Raw genomic sequence first — 18,236 nt, forward strand, 5'->3', positions numbered from 1 at the left:
GTATTTGCATAATTTTTCAAATTATATGGCTAATATCAAAGGCAAGTGTCTTCCTATATTTGTCAGTGTTTCCATTACTGCAGTGATTGCTCTGTTTGCCCGCGTCCCTCCTCTCACTCCGCAGGGGCAGCCGCACTTTTTATTCTGAGTAGCCAATCAGGAGAGGTGACCCATCCATTCCATTCACAGTGACAGCACGGAGGAACCGTCCCCTTTGCTATGTGGTCCAGGCACCAACCAAGGTTAGAGCATGGAGGACCGAGCTCGTTTCCCCAGCTGCCCATCCACAGCCCCTTACAGTGAGTTCCACAGCTCGCACGGGAAGTATCCTCCCATCTAACTTCAGTCCTCAGCTGTGAGCACAGACAAACGGTGGAGTCTTCGGGTCCCCTGGCTTCTGGTGGCAAATTGGGCTTTGCAGATTCTCTTCAGGGAAGCCTCCTGGATGGAGACTGTTTTTTTTTTTTTTTTTCCCTTTAAAAGACAAAATGGTTGGAAAAACCCCAGCTAGACGGTGGACAGGGCAGCCGTCCAGCAGCTCGCTGGCCCTCTGGCTGTATCCCGGCAGGTGGCGATGGTGGGTCCGCACGTGCAGCTTCCCTGGGGAGGGGGCACCGGCCTACGGGCAGGGGTCCGAGGGGGCGCCATTCAGGGTGCTCTGGCCCCGGTGCCTGGAGAGCAGCTTCTTGTTCAGGATCCGAGAGAGCGTCACCCCCTTCCTCCGTGCCCCATCAGGCTGCTGCAGGAACACGAGGTCATTGTGTGACTGGCTCAGGCCGGGGTCTTTCTGCTGGTGCCGCCGGCGGAAGAAGAGCTTGGCACCCTTCCTTAAAATTCCTCCTGAAAGAGCAAGGCATAGGGTCAGAGGGCTGCAGCGAGAGGCTGGGACGTGTCCGGGAGGGAAGGAGAGAAGGCAGCTCCAGTGACTAACACAGGCAGCCTGTGACTGCAAGCGCAGAAAGGCAGCTGGGTCAGGCCTGTGCGCAACACAAGAGCTCCCAAGGCGTAGTGAGCAGAGCAGCTTAAAAAAGGAGAGTAGGGGCAGTGGGCTGGACTGTCCCTTGGAATCCATTCCCAGGGAAGGCACTCAGATCCCTGACTTTTAGGGGTCCCCTAGCCCTACCCACTCCTTGTCATGAGGAACAGTATAAGTAGCAGAGCAGGGCTCTAATGACCCAGAAAGGATGCTCCGATATCAAAACCAAATTAAGGACTCTGACAGAAACGATTTTCACCTTCTTAGGAAAGTTGTTGTTTAGTTCGAGTCGTGTCCGACTCTTTGTGACCCTGTCAACTGTAGACCGACAGGCTCCTCTGTCCATGGGATTTCCCAGGCAAGAATACTGGAGTGGGTTGCCATTTCCTTCTCCAGGGGAGCTTCCCGACCCAGGAATCAAACCCACAACTCCTGCACTGGCAGGTGGATTCTTTACCACTGAGCCACCTGGGAAGCCCCTTAGGAAAGTTAAATGACACTTATTCTTTTGGGGAGGAAGAGCTTTTATAACTCCAGATCCAGCATGTGTCTATTAAGCTAAGTCACATGACATGTCTGTTACTTGATCACTTTTGATCTACAAAACCTCTTTTGCTTGTTCGGATCTATGCAAATTCGATGTAAAATGATGGAACATGAACTAGAAAAATATAGCAGCAGCAGTGATTTCAACAGCGATGGTTCCTTAAAGGTTAAAGGCCAGTTACCATAGCAACGGGACAGAGCCCACTAACCTGCTTTCACTTCCACAAACTAGTTTAACATCCTGTGAGTAAGGCCCCACCAGGGTCCTTTCCAGTCAGGCTGTGAAACCCATGACCATTTTGCATGTAGGAGTTAAGGACTTTGAAAGAAGAATGGCTTGACCTTCCCAATAAGGAGCTTTATAGCTAATCTGGCAATTCATTCTTTTCACGACAGATCCAGCAAGTACTTCAAAAGCTGTGACATATGCAAAACCATCCGGCTTAATCCAAACAGGAGGCCTGAGGGCAACACTTTGCTCTTCTAGCTGAGACAGATAATTGTGGAATCTGACCGAGCCCTGTCCACAGACCTTTGCAGGATCAGCACTGACTGTGGCGAAGGCAGCAATCCCGTGAATTTCAGAGGCCACACCCTAGACCTGAACTTAAGGATGCCCGTCCTACTTGCTCTGCCCAGAATGGATGGGTCTCCTCTCCTGATTGGCTGCTCCAAATAAAACCCCTGAGGACTGAGAGGTGGGACAGAGAAACAGAGAAACCACCACGGGAACGAAAACACTATGACAAGTGTAGGAAGACATCTGCCTTTGATATTAGCCATGTACCTTGAAAACTCAGAAGCTTCTGTGCGGAAGCTCAAGAGAAACGGGCTGAGTTTCATTGGGTCAAAGCTGCCCCCAAAGAATTGTTTTGGTTCTCTCTTTGGATACAATCACCTTTCAAGAAGGCTGAATAGGATATACATATATACATCAGTCAGTTCAGTTCAGTCGCTCACTCGTATCTCTTTGCGACCCCATGGATTGTAGCACGCCAGGCCTCCCTGTCCATCACCAACTCCTGGAGTTCACTCAAACTCATGTCCATTGAGTTGGTGATGCCATCCAACCATCTCATCTTCTGTGTGTGTGTGTGTATATATATATATATATATTTACAATTATATATATTTATAGTTATATATATGTATATGTCGGAGAAGGCACTGGCAACCCACTCCAGTACTCTTCTTGCCTGGAGAATCCCATGGCTGGAGAGGCCTGGTAGGCTGCAGTCCATGGGGTCGCTACGAGTTGGACACGACTGAGCGACTTCATTTTCACTTTTCACTTTCATGCATTGGAGAAGGAAATGGCAACCCACTCTAGTGTTCTTGCCTGGAGAATCCCAGGGATGGGGGAGCCTGGTGGGCTGCCATCTATGGGGTCGCACAGAGTCGGACACGACTGACGCGACTTAGCAGCAGCAGCAGCAGCAGCATATGTATATGTACATGTATTTATGTATATATTTACAATTATTAAAATATATATAATTGCAAATATATAAAAATATCTATATAATTGTAAATATATATATATACACAGAGGATGAGATGGTTGGATGGCATCACCGACTCAATGGACATGAGTTTGAGAAATGGCAATGCATTCCAGTATTCTCGCCTGGAAAATCCCATGGACAGAGGAGCCTGGCGGGCTACAGTCCATGGGTCACAAGAGTCAGACACGACTTAGTGACTAAACCACCACCACCACCAGAGTTGGGAGGTGGTGTGCGGGGGCTTGAGGAAGGCTGGAAGAGGGACAAAGCAGAAAGGTGAATGTAAGTCTCCGTGGCTTTACTTCAAGTCAACGGGCCTGACTGGCTGCTCCCTGGACCTCAGAGGTCCATTCCTGGATCCATTCTAATCCCGGGAAGATGCAGCGTATCTCAAAAAAAAACAGCAGGCAGGGTGCATGATGGCAGGGGTCACCACAACCCATGGGGCCTGACTCTGGAGTCTGGCCAGTGGGGTGGATACAGTGATGCCTGATGGTTAATGACCTAGGGACTCAAATGTCCCAGAGGCTCCCAACCTGGCCAGGTTCCCTTAGGTTCGGGTAGGCGGGGGATGGGAAGTGCTTAGGAGGTGTTTCTGGTCTACAGGTAGCTGCTCTGGGTTAAGCTCACAGTCACTCAGTCATGTCTGACTCTTTGCGACCCCATGGACCGCAGCACACAGGCTTCAGCCCCTCAAATAGCATGTAAATGTGGGGCTGTCACATCAGAACAGAGGAGAGGGAGGGAGGTCCGAGGGACCCATCTGGTTAATCTAGACTCTAATCCCACTTCCCATTCCCATCTCCCTGGGGTGGGGGACAGGGAATGGAAGTGTGGGGAGGGGAGCAGACCAGTCTGTCCCCCAGGCCAGCTGCAGACCTAGGGATGTGGAAGCCAGCAGTAAGAGAACCTCCCCTTGAACACTCCATCCACAAAGCCCATTTCACACGTGTCCCTGTGCTGAAATCCCATCTGGGGTTTGGAGCCAAGATCTAAGGTGTGAGTGGGGGTGGTGTCACAGTTTGAATCTTGTCCATCCAGAATTCTTATGTTGGGGTCCTAACCCCAGGTCCTCAGAATGTGACCTTACTTAGAGATATGGTCATGACATTGGCGATTCAGTTATAGCAAGGTCATTAGGACAGGTGCTAATCAAGTATGACTGGGGTCCTTATAAAAAGGGGAAGTTTGAACAGAGGCGCACTGGGAAACGCCATGTGAAGATGAAGGCAGAGCTCAAGGTGATGCACCTACAAGCCAAGAGGCAACGTGCTATGTTGTTAGCAATCCCCCCCAAACCCCAAAGCTGGGGGAGCGGCTGGGACTGACCCTCCCTCCCAGCCTCAGGAGCAGCCAGCCCTGCCCACACCTTGATCTTGGACTTCCAGCCTCTGGAACTCAGAGACGAGATCTCTGTTGTTTAAAGCACCTCACCTATGGAGCTCTGTTTCAGCCACCCCCAGGGTCTAACACAGACGAGACAGGGAAGGGGAAGATCTGACTTAGGATGAGGATCCTGGAACGGCAGCTGTGTCCTCCTGTATCCCTGAACCCTGGATACCGTGTGGAAGATTGCGCTGCCCTCCCTGCCAGGCACACGCGTGGTTTCTGTCCTTCGTCCTCCACCCTCTGGAGCAGGGGTGCTGTGTTGTTAACTGCCTGCTCAGCATCAGTCCAGAACCAGATGCTGCCACATGTGCTCTGGTTCAGATTGACCCCTAACTTGCCACGACTTGCCACACTCTGGGGACGTCGGCTTTTTGGACAGAGGATGGTCACGTGAGGGGCGAGACTGAGGTTTGCACCTCTACAAGCTGCAGCCCAGGTTACGTTTCCCAGCCACCTCCAAGGGTGCTCTCATCTCTTGCTTACAAATAAGGAAGTAGAGACTCAGAGAGGGACATGCTTTGTCCTTCAAAGCTTGGCTCCTCTGTGCTGCTGAGGATGCATCTGAACTGGAGGTAGCTGGCGGGCATCTGGAGGGCCGGTCTGCCAAGTTGCTGCTGGGGAGTTCTCCAGAGGGTGGGACTGAGCAGTTCTCAGAGGGAGCTCAGAGCAGAGCCCTGCTGTTTGGCAGGGACTGGGATAGGCTTCCGGGCATGATGAAAGGCATGCCGGTGGCCTGGGGAGGACAGAATATTCCAGCGCTGTGAGCCCTTCTCCAGGCTCTGCAGTTTAACTCATCACACATGAAGAAGGACCAGTACAAGCCGAGGTTATTCCATTTTCATCACTAAATAAAAATGTGATCGTCTGTTTAAACTTGGTCACTCAAGCACAGTGACCTTCGGGGTAAATGACTGGGGATGGACACAGCACAGCTGCGCTTGGTGGACACCGATACAGCTGCAGCACGGCAGGTCGTAGCTCAGACGGGCAAGTGCACTCATCTTTGCAGGGAGGCAGGGCCATTCAGAGCCACATGACCAGGACGCCGCACCCAGTGTTCTATGCCAGCTTGCCCAGCGTGCCCAGCGACTCCATCCGGCACTGAGCTGAGTGTTGCTGGGAAGCCCCTGTCCGTGTGGTCCAGGTCTCCCACCTGTGCCTGAGCCCTAGGAGATACCCCAGGTGACGTGCATGGCCTTCATCCAATCAACTGAGAACAAAAAGGAAGGATCCCCGGGCAGAGATTCTGCCTCAAGACTGTGGCATCAGCTCCTGTCTGCCCTGTAGGTTTCAGACTCACCCACACAACCCAGATCCTTGAAATCTAGAACCAATCAATTCTGTTTCCCTGGAGAACCCTGATGACACAAGAACTCTAGTTTGGAAGGTCACACTTTCCCCAGGCCCCAGAATCTGTCACTCCTTGCTGACAGGGGAACTCACAACCATGGGGCAATGGAGAGAGGCTGTTCAGATTTAACAAGCCCACCTCATTCACCTGCCGGGCAAGAAGCAAGGCTCAGACCTCACTCCTGATCTTAAAGATGCCTGAAGGTCAAATGTGAAAATGGGTTACGTGAAACTTAAGGCAAATAACCAAAATCTTACACGGTACCAGGAAGAGAAAAAAAAATCTTTCTCTGGTTCCAGCAACGTTGCTGCTGCTAAGTCGCTTCAGTTGTGTCCGACTCTGTGCGACCCCACAGACGGCAGCCCACCAGGCTCCCCCGTCCCTGGGATTCTCCAGGCAAGAACACTGGAGCGGGTTGCCATTTCCTTCTCCAATGCATGAAAGTGAAAAGTGCAAGTGAGGTCGCTCAGTCGTGTCTGACTCTTAGCGACCCCACGGACTGCAGCCCACCAGGCTCCTCCATCCATGGGAGTTTCCAGGCAGGAGTACTGGAGTGGGGTGCCATTGCCTTCTCCGCCAGCAAGGTTAATAAAATATATATATGTGTGTGTATATATATATAAGGCTCAAGTATAAACACGTTGTTTAGTTGCTCAGTTGTGTCCAACTCTTTTGCGACCCTATGGACTGTAGCCTGCCAGGCTCCTCTGTGCATGGGATTTCCCATGCAAGAATACTGGAGTGGGTTGCTATTCCCTTCTCCAAGGGATCTTCCCAACCCAGGGATTGAACCTGTGTCTCCTACATTGGCAGGTGTATTGACAGGTGTATTCTTGACCACTGCACCGCCCCCGAGAAACCCCATAAACTCATATACGAAGGAATTAAAAATAATTATTCTATTTGACGTTGCAGATACTCCCCACTTTATTCCTGCTTGTTTCCACAGTTTAACAGACATAAATCGCTCAAGGAAAAATGTGTCCCAACATCTTACTGACAGGAGAACGGTGACCAAAAGCAAACTTGTAAGTTGCAGTTTGCTACCCAAAGGACAGCTTTAGACTTCAAGGGGAACCATGGACAGCCCATTTATAGAAATGACTACCTTTTAGAACCAAGGACAGTTATGGAGGCCGGTCCGTCTGTATTTCTTGGCGAGGTGGTGGTGCACGTGGGCTACCACCGTCCTGTCTTTCCCTGAGATGCCGGTCTCCTACCACCTGACCAGGGCACTTTGCAGGAGGGATGTGGGAAAAGTAGCATCCTGGCAAGGTCCAACTGGGAAGGGACGGGAGGGATGGGGACGTGGGGAGCTTATCTAGCTTCCAGCTCAGTTAGGGTATCTGCTTTCCTCATAGCAAGACTATTCTTAATTTTAAAAAATATATAAAACAAAAATAACTTACTGTGTAGGCAATTAACTCTGGTTGGCATAGCGATCCTCTTAAGTTAAAGGGGATGAGCAGGAGATGGAGAAAAGGAAGAAGTGAAAAGAAAAGTTTGCAACAGCAAAATCAGAATGCGAGACGGTAAGAGTTTGAAGCATTTACATCACACAACGTAGGATGCTACTGTGCAGGACGTTGGTTTGTTTCTCTTTGTCTTACTTTTGAGTGTTTCTCAAAGTCTCCACCGATGCTTTTGTTCTGACTTGTGGTAAAACAGACATAAATGTACCATCTTAGCCACTTCTACATTTGGTTTGTCTTAAGTGCATTCGCAGTGTGGTATAAGTATACCAGGGCTTTGTTAAGCTAAAAATAAAACTAGTTTGAGAAATGCATTTCCTGTCTTGGCTGCATCATCACAGTAAGTAGATTTCCAATCGGCAGAATTCCAGGGGAATTCTAACAGGCAGGCAGGTCTCAGAAAGCTAACTTCCTCCTGTGACAGGAGACACAGGTGGTTCTTAATCTGAAAACTGTTTTTAGTTTACAAAGGAGAGCTGCCTCCTTATCACCAGTTTTGGTGGGAAACAGCAACTATCTGCACAACGCAGAACCATCTAAGGTTCTGACAACAAATCTCTCAGATAACACTGAGAGATTAACACTGAGAATATAAAGCCCTTTTTTTAAGTGCTACCAAATGCGTCCCTTTAAAAAATCCTGCGTCTGTGAAGCCCTAGGAGTGAGGTGCGTCCTGGGAGCCCAGCGCCATCCTCCGGGGCTCAGGGTGGAGGACCAGCACATCTGTGGGCACCAGGTCCCCAGAGTGAGGGTGTCACCCATCCCACCGGCCACGGGAGAGAAGCAGGGTGGCCAGGACACAGCAAGGACACACACCGCAGGGAAAGAGCTCCCTGGGAGGACCAGCAGAGGGAGCGAGGGAGGAGGGAACAGCGGTCTCCGAATGCACCTGGGTTGGCGAGGCTCAGCCTTTCAGAATGGGCTGAGGGCGGGAGGCAGGGCCAGCTTCTGTGAGAAGAGGAGACGGACGGCTGCTGGTCTGTTGGGCACAGAAGGGGCACATCCACCTGTTCCCCGTGTGTCCACCCTGCCCAGTGCCCACCTGCCTGCCTTAGGCCGAGGTGAGCCCCCTTGGGCAGCTCTGGCCCCAAGACACCGGGGGCGGAGGTCGGGGGCTGGTGCATGCCAGGCTGTGGACCAACAGCCAGGCCACCTTTTCCACAACAGAAGCCAGGAAGCCACCACAGAGCCAGTGCTCAGGTCACCACTCCCCACGCCACTCCTGGTCACCTGATGGGGCCCTGGGGATAAGGTCTCAACACTGGGCAGGGGGCAGATGGAGTCTCTTCATCTCAGGGTCTGGAACCACACCTAGGAATCCTCTCCTCTCTCTCTCCTCCTCTTCTAACTTCTGCCTCCTCCCCGATCTGTCCCCGATCTGCGGGGGTGGGTCAAGGGGGAGAGACAGGAATCGAATGCGGAGGGCTCTCCAGCTCCATCCCAAGGATACCAGGGCTGTCCTGTGCCCCGAGGTGTGATGAGCGGCAACCCTGGCCTCGACCTGGCTGAAGCCAGCAGCACCCCCTACTCCCAGCTATGACAATTGAAATTCTCCAGCCACGTCCGGCGTCCCCTGGGGAGGGGACATGATTGCCCCAAGCAGGAACCACTGCACTGGTCCGCGGCACCAAGAACAAAGGAGCAGAAGGCAGAGCCGCTGACCACGGTTCCCGACTAGTGAGATTCCTAATGTCTACCCTCGCCGAGGAACCAGGACAGAGCTGTACCCAGGACTCCTGGATTGGCCCCAGCCCCTGCCTCGGCTCTCCTATCCCATGCTCTGCACTGGGACCTCCTATAACCGCTCGGCCGGTGGGGTTCTCGGGGAGGCGGGCACCCGCAGTAGGTATATCCCCGAACATGGAGGAGGGAGCTGAGACTCAGTGAGTCTTGAAGCCTCACATCTAGAGCTGGCCAAACCTCTGGGCTAAATTCTCTTGGCAAGTATCTTCAGGTCACCATCGTGCCAAAGCACTGTCTGGATTAAACTGCACACTGAAGAAATGTACAGATTTAAAGCCCTGTTTTAGTGCTAATGCAAAACAGTCGCTTATTCTAATTCAATGATTACCTCACCTCCACACATGTGTTAAGTTAATTGGCTAATTTTCTAGGGAGCTCTCTCTCTGTGGGTCCTGTTAGGGCTGAGTGGGGAGGTCTGGTTTGGTTTCAGTTGGAGGGAAGAGTCTGAGAGGCATGCAAGTGCAGGGGAGCCCATCTGTGCAGCTGAGGGAACCCCAGTCTCTGCCCAGCTGGTCTCCTTGGCTCCATTGTGGTATGTGGCTCCTGGTGGCCCCTCTCCATGCTCTGGATGGTTCTACTCCCAGGAGGAGGGTGCACAGACAGAGAACAGGGTGCCTCTAGCCATGAACACCAAGTGGCCCCGAGAACACAGAGAGATGACCCGGCCACTCACACGCAGAAGGGTTCTGAACGTGTCCCCAGCCCTGCCCATGGGCTCGAAATGGGCTCAAACATTGAGTGCAGGTGTTTTTGTAGGCGTGGGGGTGCAAGGGTAGGGTGCCCTTGTAGAGGAGAAGGGAAAGAGAGCAGAGGCTGAGAACTGAATTTCAGTCTGGAAACTAGCAGGAGACCAAAGCCACAGACTGGCAGAGGGGAGCGATGGGGAGCAGGGCCGGGTGGGGAGGGGCTGGTACCTTTATGCTTCTTGGCAGCGGCTGGCTCCAACTCCGACACACTCAGGGAGCTCTCAGACAACTCGTCCCCCTCGGGGTCCTGCAGGGCCTGGCCACCCCACGCCCCAGCGGGTGGCTCTTTCTCCAAGTCCCAGGAGTCCAGCTCTATCTCCTGGGGCTCCAGGGCTGGTAGGGTCCCCACTGGGGCCTCCTCCGGTGGGGCAGAGGTCACAGCCGCCTCCGGCTGGTCCTGGGGGGCATCCTCTTGGTGGGCACCATCCATGGAGGCTGCGTAGTCCAGCATCAGGGCCGCATCGCTGTCCTGAGATAGCGAGGTCTGTCCAGGGGCGAGAGACAAAGTCAGGGTGAGGAAGGTGCCAGGATACTCGGGAGGAGCAGTGAGCTGGAGAAGCCTTGGCAGCCCCACACACACAGCCGTGGGGGTGGTTTCGGTGTCCGAAGGTGCCCGGCCCTCCAAGGAGACAGCTAAGGAAGCTGAGAATCAGTGGACGCAGGTCTCCCAAGGCAGAAGGTCGGCCTGAGGTGCCAGGCTGGGGGAATCTGGGAAAAAGCACCCTCTCTGGGTGTGGAGGTGGCACATAGTCTGCTTAGTGACCACTGACAACTGCCTTTTCTGACCCAAGTCAGAAATGCCCACTGATTCAATCTGGGACAATTTGACCTTCAGTAAAAATGAGGCTTTCTTGGCGGCTCAGCAGTAAAGAATTCCCCTGCCAGTGCTGGAGATGTGAGTTCAATCCCTGAGTTGCAAACATCATCTAGAGGAAGAAACGGCAATCCACTCCAGTATTCTTGCCTGGAGAATCCCATGGACAGAGGAGCCTGGTGGGCTACAGTCCAGGGTTTGCAAAGAGTTGGACATGACTTAGCGACTAAACAACCACAACAAAAATGGTAAGTCAGCTGGACTAAATGATCTAGAATAAAACCTTAGAGAAAGAGGAGATGGAGACAGTCACAAGTCTTGTCCTTATTTGTTCTTTTTTTTTTTAAGCCTCTGGTGCCTCAGACAGTAAAGAATCTGCCTGCAAATGCAGGAGACCTGCGTTTTCTCCGTGGGTCGGGAAGATCCCCTAGAGAAGGGAATGGCTACCCACTCCAGTGTTCTTGCCTGGAGAATCCATGCATAGAGGACCCTGGCGGGCTACAGTCCATGGGGTCACAGAGGGTCAGACACGACTGAGTGACTAACAGTTCTACTCTCATTCTTATTTTTGGTTTTTAGTTTGGTATAGTTTTGTTTTTGGTCACACTGCTTGGCATGTGGGATCTTAGTTCCCTGACCAGGGGATGGAACCCCCTACCCCCTGCAGTAGAAACTTGGAGTCCTAACCACTGGGCAACCAGGGAAGCACATTCACTCATTTATTAATCCTAAAGAAAACCCAACTACTGAACTGAGCCGGGTGCTTCCAGAGATGCTATCGCCCCCTCCTGGCTGCTTCTGGAAGTGCATGCAGGAAACCCAGAGGCATCACCTGGCTCTTGGAAGATGGTTTCCAAGGCCACCCACACCCTGGGTACAATTGCAACATTGGTGACTCGCCCCTAGCACTTCCCACGATCTATTATGGCCCCTTTCCCAAGAGCCAGGGGCTCAGTTCTCAGCATGCCCTCCTATCCACCCTCTTATGCCCTCAAGAAATCAAGCTACCCGCCGTGTCCAAAAATTCATCTTTCTCCTTGTCCCCTCCCAACTACTAAATTTCCCACCTGCCCCTCCATCACTCACATTTTCTTTGCTCATTCTGAAAGGTTAAAAAGAGTTAGGGACTGTCACCTAGGCCCTTTCCCTGAAGGGCTAGCCTCTCCAGTAGCCTGGCCTGCCCATTGTCCACACGGGATGCCTCGAGCCTGCCATCTGCCCTGGACTAAGGTCACAGAGCAGCACAAGGAAGGCACAGGGACAGGGATGTGTTTTAAAACAAGTTTCATTTCTCTGACTGCAGGAGGCATAAAGTTTCACTGCAAAAGGAAGGGTTTGGAAATGAGTCATGTGTAAAGTGAAAGTTCCCCAAGACGGCTTGGTGATGGGGGTGGAGGTCCTGTCCTGAAGGGGAGCTGACCTCATCTTGGTCTTTCTCTTTCAGTAATTTTTCTTCAAATGATTCACCAACCTCTCAACACTCAAAGCATCCCAGGTCAGAAACCATCAAGTTCCTTCCTCAACAGGATAAGCTGCGTAAACAAAAATGCCACAAGTAATCCCTTGTTGCTGTTGCTGCTGCTGCTAAGTCACTTCAGTCGTGTCCGACTCTGTACAACCCCATAGAGGGCAGCCCACCAGGCTCCTCCGTCCATGGGATTTTCAGGGCAAGAGTACTGGAGTGGGGTGCCAAGGGATTCTCTGAATCCCTTGTTGGGGGAACACAATCTGACATTCCCCAGGTGGCGCTAGTGGTAAAGAACCTGCCTACAATGCAGGAGACCTGAGAGATGCAGGTTTGATCCCTGGGTCAGGAAGATTGCCTGGAGGAGGACATGCAACCCACTCCAGTATTCTTCCCTGGAGAATCCCAAGGAGAGAGGAGCCTGGTGGGCTACAGTTCATGGGGTTGCAAGGAGTTGGACACGACTGAAGCCACCTAGCAAGCACGCAGGCAACCTGACATTCCAGGGGTGGAACTTTTCGGAGTTAAGTTGAGAGCCAGGGCAGGGCAGGCGTGGGAGGAGGAGAGGCTCACCTTGGAGACCCCGGATATGATGATTGTGCTCTTCTTCCTCGGGGACTTGAGCTTCAGCTTCGAGGACTCGCTGAGCTGTCGGATGGCGACTTCAGCCACCGGGTCGGCCCCGTTCAGCACCAGCAGCTCTGCCGGGGGAAGAGCAGGGTCGGACACATTAGCAAAACCTGGAACTTCGACAGGAACTTCAAAGACTGGGCAACAGATCTGGTCGTTAAGGAGGGGCTGGCAAACATTTTCTGTAAAGGGCCAGAGAGTGACTAGCTTGGGCTTTGTGGGCAGCTGGCCTGTCACAAGTACTCCACGCTGTCTCAGAAGTGGGTAAGCAGAGACCAGATGTAAGAGTGCACACCGGGGACTTCTCCCCTGGATGTGGTCCAGTGGATAAGAAGCTGCCTGTCAATGCAGGGGATATCAGTTTGATCCTTGGTCCGGGAAGATTCCACATGCCTCGGGCCAACTGAGCTTGTGTGGCACAACTATTGAGCCCAGATTCTAGAGCCCATGCTCTGCAACAAGAGAAGTCACAGCAATAAGAAGCCTGTGCAGTGCAAATACAGAACGCCCGTGCGTGGCAACGAAGACCCAGTGCAGTCAATAAAATAGAAGTAAATAATACAATAATTTAAAAAATTATACTTTTTTTTTTACAGTGGGCATGGCAGGTTCTGGGGAAACTTCATGAGCAGGACAGGCAATGTTACTGGTCTACAGCTGATGCTCTGTGCTTACACACACTCACCAAGGTGTACGCTTCACATCATGCACTTAAAAAATAGTAATAATTTTGTTTATTTATTTTTGGCTCTGCTACTGCTCGGGCTTCTCTCCAGGTGCGGCAAGTGGGGGCTAGTCTCCAGCACAGGCTCTAGAGCACAGCTCAGTAGCTGCAGTGCACAGGCTTAGTTGCTCTGCAGCATGTGGGATCTTCCCAGATCAGGGATCGAATCAGCATCTTCTGATTGGCAGGGGGATTCTTCACCACTGAGCCACCAGGGAGGCCCTCACATCGGGCATTTTAATGTATGGAAGTGATGCCTCAGTGGAGGTGATAACTAAGGCATGTAAGGAAACAGAAACCTCTGAGCTTTGGGGAAACGTGAATTCTGAAGGGCAGTGCAGCTACCCCCTGGCCCTCCCAAGTTCGCACACACAAGCTATTGTTCAGGGTGTCAAGCGACCGTTCATGGAAGCTGCTCCTCCCCAGGATTAGCCCACACCCCGGCCAACATCCAGGGAATGCTTAACTCGGACCCAAGCCCTGCAAAGAACTCAGTGCGTGTTATTTCAGGTAAATACTCCCAAGGTCTCCGGGGCGGGGGATTTTTTCAGTCTCCATTTGAGGAATGGGGAAGACAGGAGGCAGCCAGGTGGGCGGCAGGGCTGGGACCTCCCCCACTCCCCCCCCCGCCCCCCATCAACCCGGCCAGGTCTCTCCCACTCAGAGATGCTGCTGGATCTCACAGGTAATCGCTGCTGTAGGGCAATTAAAAGGACATGGGTGAAGGAGCAGGATGTCAACAGGAACTTTTTCTCACTTTGGCCTTAGTCTGTGGACCACAGATGCTCCACTTCCACAGCAGTCGTGAAGGACCAAGTGGTGGAGACCTATGTGGTCAATGACCACCCCCCACCCCCGACCCCAGGGGAAGAGCAGAGCATGGTGAGGGCTCCCGGGAGATGGCAGCGCTGCCAGTCCCAGGTCTCAGGACAGGGATGGCGGCACCGAGCCCAGAGTTTCCGTCCATCCTCAGAGATCCCAGCCGGGTGTCAGCTATGCTTGAGAAAGCTTCCAGGGTCCTTGGCTGCACAGAGCGGGCTGGGGATCCACAGCAGGGACACCCTGCTCAGGGTGAAGGTGCCCCCATGGTACAAGGCAGAGCTGAGCAAGGACTCTCGGGAGCAGCCAAAGGAGGGGTATTGCTTCCGCCGAGGATTCTGCAGTTGTTGTCGGTGGAGGGGCGGGTACCCTGCAGCTCCCATAGAACCAGGGAAACTCCCATGGGGAAGAGGCAATTTTCCACTCCTGCCAGGCTCTGAGAACACACAGCCATCCCAAGACAGCACCCATCAAAGGAGCGCTGCCTGCCCCGTGCCCACCTCTCCCATCCCATCCGCAACCTTAACAAGGAAAGAAAAACAGGACTCGGTGGACGGGGGCTGGTGGGCGAGCTGGAGAGAAGCTGCCTGCTCCATCCTTCTCAAAGTGCAGGTCACATGTGATGATCAAAGGGAGGAAATTTAACCCCAAATTTAGATTGTGTTTTGACTCCAATGGCAGTGACACAAGCGACCAGGAAGTGAGAACCTGCATCCAGAGCTCTGGGGACACTAACCCAGTTACAGGGGCTTCCCAGGTGGCGTTAGTGATAAAGAACCCACCTGCCAACGCAGGAGATGTAAGAGACCCAGGTTCCATCCCTGGCCGGGAAGATCCCCTGGAGGAGGGCATGGCAACCCACTCCAGTATTCTTGCCTGGAGAATCCCCATGGACAGAGGAGCATGGTGGGCTACAGTCCAAGAGGTTGCAAAGAGTTGGACACGACTGAGTGGCTTAGCATGCCACCTTATTACAGAGGTTTCCGGAGACAAAAAATAGAGAAGTCTTTACAATTATATCCCTGAATCCTGCTTATTTTATGATATCCAGGTAATTGGCACACCGAACAAAAGGAAAAATCACAGCCATAAATTTTTCGCAGTGAGGCATGAGCTGGGTTTTCTGCTTCTTTTGTCCAAGTTCCCTGGAACTTAGGGCAGGGATGCCAAGGCCACTCTCAGTCCTCCACTGACTTCCACTTCCCTCGTGTTCTTTTAGCTCCTCACTTATCCTTGAAAAATACAACTCTTCCCCAAACTCTAACAAGGAAATGCGTCTTCTCACCAGATGAGAGCTCGCAAGCAGAGCCGGAAGGAGCCGACTGGGGACCATCTCGAGTGGCCTCACGTTACCTGTGTCTGAGGAAGAGAATGTTTTGCTGACGGGGGCACCGTGGCAGGAGATGGCCTCGACCGAGATGTCCTTCTCGATGACCTTCACCTTGACAGGTGTCCTCAGGGGAGACTCTGCCGGGAGAAATCCTGGTTATAGCGGCCCTTCGAAAGCTGTCCGACTCTGCAGTCACCGGAAAGTGAAATCATGTCTCATTTCAGCTCTACTTCAAGCAGCCTGGGGGGCTTCCCTGGTGGTCCAGCGGCGAAGGCTCTACACTCCCAAAGCAGGAGGCCCGGGATCAAGCCTTGGTTAGGGAACTAGATGCCACATACCGCTACAAAAGAGTCCCTGTGCCACAGCTAAGACCCAAGGCAGCCAAATACGTAAATATAACTAACTGTAACAACCTAGAGGGGTGGGATGGGGAGGCAGGGTCAAGAGCAAGGGGACATGTGTATATCTATGGCTGATTCATGTTGATGTTTGGCAGAAACCAACACAATCCTGTAAAGCAATTACCCTTCAATTAAAAAATAAATAAACTTTAAAAATGTATTCCTAATTAAATATTCATGCAGCTGGAAAAGGTAAGAGGAAAACCTTAAGATATCTTTAACACACTCTTTTATTCTTTTTCGGGGGGAGGAGAGGAATGCCCCCAAAGAGGCATTGGAAACCTAGGTTTAAATAAAATTTCAGAAACCTTTGAATGAAGCCAGAATTTCACTTTCTGATTTTCATTCAAGAACTGAGCCAAGTGATTTTTTCTGGCATGATAATACTTCTGTATAGGCAGGAACACAGTACAGATTAAAAAGTAATAATAAATCATACACTTCTACAGAAGTCTCCAAGGCAGTGGGTGTGGGGACAGGTACAGAATTTGACAGATCTGAAACCACTATGCATCCAGCCTCCGAATGAACGATTTTTAACGTGAGAAAATATACTGGCTGCTCACATCTAATGTTTTAAGATAAAGTGCTGCCCCATGTAAATGTCATGGCGTACTTAATTTAATGAGATATTTCATCTAGTATCTTGACTTTGGTATCAGAATACACTGCAGGGTTGAACCTTGCTTTGTCTTGTCCTGCGTCTGACAAGATAGAAAGATAATTGTCTTGGGGAAAAAAAAAAAAAAAAAGCTATGCAAAAGCCTTGCCAATTACCATTCTTCCTGTGCCAGGAGATTTTTCTTAGGAATAATCATGCAGCCTACAGTGCTCTGCAGTTTATAGATGCAAGACATTTCCCAGGGAAGCGTGATTTCAGATTTTCTACGGGGAGGAGCCTCACCAGAGCCCATCGGGGACGCCCTCCCTGCGTCGAAGCGAGGCTTGGTTCTCACGGCAGTGACAGCAGTGACCACGGTCCCGCATGGCATCACAGTGCGGTCTTTTTCTATCTTTGCAGCAGGAACAGGCGGAGGCATTTGCCAGGGTTTTACCTCACCGGGTTCTATGTAAGAAAACTGTAGAGAAGGCTGGTTACCTGCTTTGTGGTCCATGCCGACGGACACCTCGCCATGGCACACTGCCTGCCTTTGCAATAACCTCTGATATCTTTAACTGTCACTTAGTATCATAATTAATGGGTAAGAATTCTGATTTTCCCAGAATTGACATAGAAGGATGAGACTCAGGCTCAGACCCAGCCACTCAGCTTGTAAAGATAGGAACACAGGCTGGAGAACCAAACAAAATAAGATAGCCCTGTCTGAGTTAGGCCTGAGTGAAAGGACGTCACGGGCAGTTATGTTGGGCAGACGATGCTGCGTAACCCCGGGCAGGAAGCGTCCCACTCATGTCTAGAAACGTGTGGGAGGAACAGCAGCTCTTCTTGGATAAGCGTCTTGCTTCAAGGTGAATGAGAGCAGGAGTCTGACAGATGTAAATTGTGGTGCCCTATAGCAAGGTCACAGTTGTGGAGCCCTATACCCAGGTCACAGGTGTGGCGTCCTACACCAAGCTCACAGGTGTGGAGCCCCACACCTTGGTCACAGGCGTGGAGCCCTACACCGAGGTCACAGGTATGGAGCCCTACACTGAGGTCACAGGTTTGTGCCGTACACCGAGGTTACAGGCGTGGAGCCCTACACTTTGTTCACAGGTGTGTGCCCTACACCGAGGTCACAGGCACGGAGCCCTACACCGAGGTCACAGGTGTGTGCCCTACACCGAGGTCACAGGCACGGAGCCCTACACCGAGGTCACAGGTGCAGGGCCCTACACCGAGGTCACAGGCGTGTGCCCTACACCGAGGTCACAGGCGTGGAGCCCTACATTATGGTCACAGTTGTGGTATCCTACACCAAGGTCACAGGTGTGGAGCCCTACATTGTGGTCATATTTGTGGCATCCTACATCGAGGCCACAGGATAAAAATTTCCGGAATTAACCAAGCCCCACAGCAACTGTTTACCGTGAACTTCTGGATCTAAACCTGCCAGTTCCCTGACATATTATGTAAAATACCCACCCTTCTACCCACTCTATAGCATCCTAACCAATCACTTAATACCACCATTCTAGCATGAATTTCCTTTGTCTTGAGGCCAATAGTTCTCGGAAGGGGTTGGCTCTCCCTTGAGCCTGTCCGCTGTTCTAAGAGTGTCTCCCACTCTAATAAATTCTATTCTCTCATTCTGCCTCATGTCTGGAAATTCTTTTTCACCTTGTGCTCAGACCATGACATCAACAAAGACGTCCCTTTGCTCA

At 51.8% G+C, this 18,236-nt stretch overlaps 1 protein-coding gene across 1 annotated transcript in view; it reads right to left on the reverse strand.

Moving 5' to 3' along the window:
- Positions 1-472: 472 nt before the first annotated feature.
- C2CD2 (C2 calcium dependent domain containing 2) overlaps positions 473-18,236 on the reverse strand; it is a 61,663-nt gene continuing 43,899 nt past the window's right edge. Inside the window, exons 10-14 of the mRNA NM_001192676.1 lie at positions 16,816-16,990; positions 15,534-15,647; positions 12,581-12,708; positions 9,897-10,212; positions 473-840 (exon numbers count right to left, since the gene is read on the reverse strand). Of these exons, the coding sequence (NP_001179605.1) occupies positions 620-840; positions 9,897-10,212; positions 12,581-12,708; positions 15,534-15,647; positions 16,816-16,990 (954 nt within the window). The 3' untranslated portion in view covers positions 473-619. The remainder of the gene's footprint in view (positions 841-9,896; positions 10,213-12,580; positions 12,709-15,533; positions 15,648-16,815; positions 16,991-18,236) is intronic.

The sequence above is a fragment of the Bos taurus genome, chromosome 1 (genome assembly GCF_002263795.3).
Source record: "Bos taurus isolate L1 Dominette 01449 registration number 42190680 breed Hereford chromosome 1, ARS-UCD2.0, whole genome shotgun sequence".
Taxonomy (NCBI): domain Eukaryota; kingdom Metazoa; phylum Chordata; class Mammalia; order Artiodactyla; family Bovidae; genus Bos; species Bos taurus.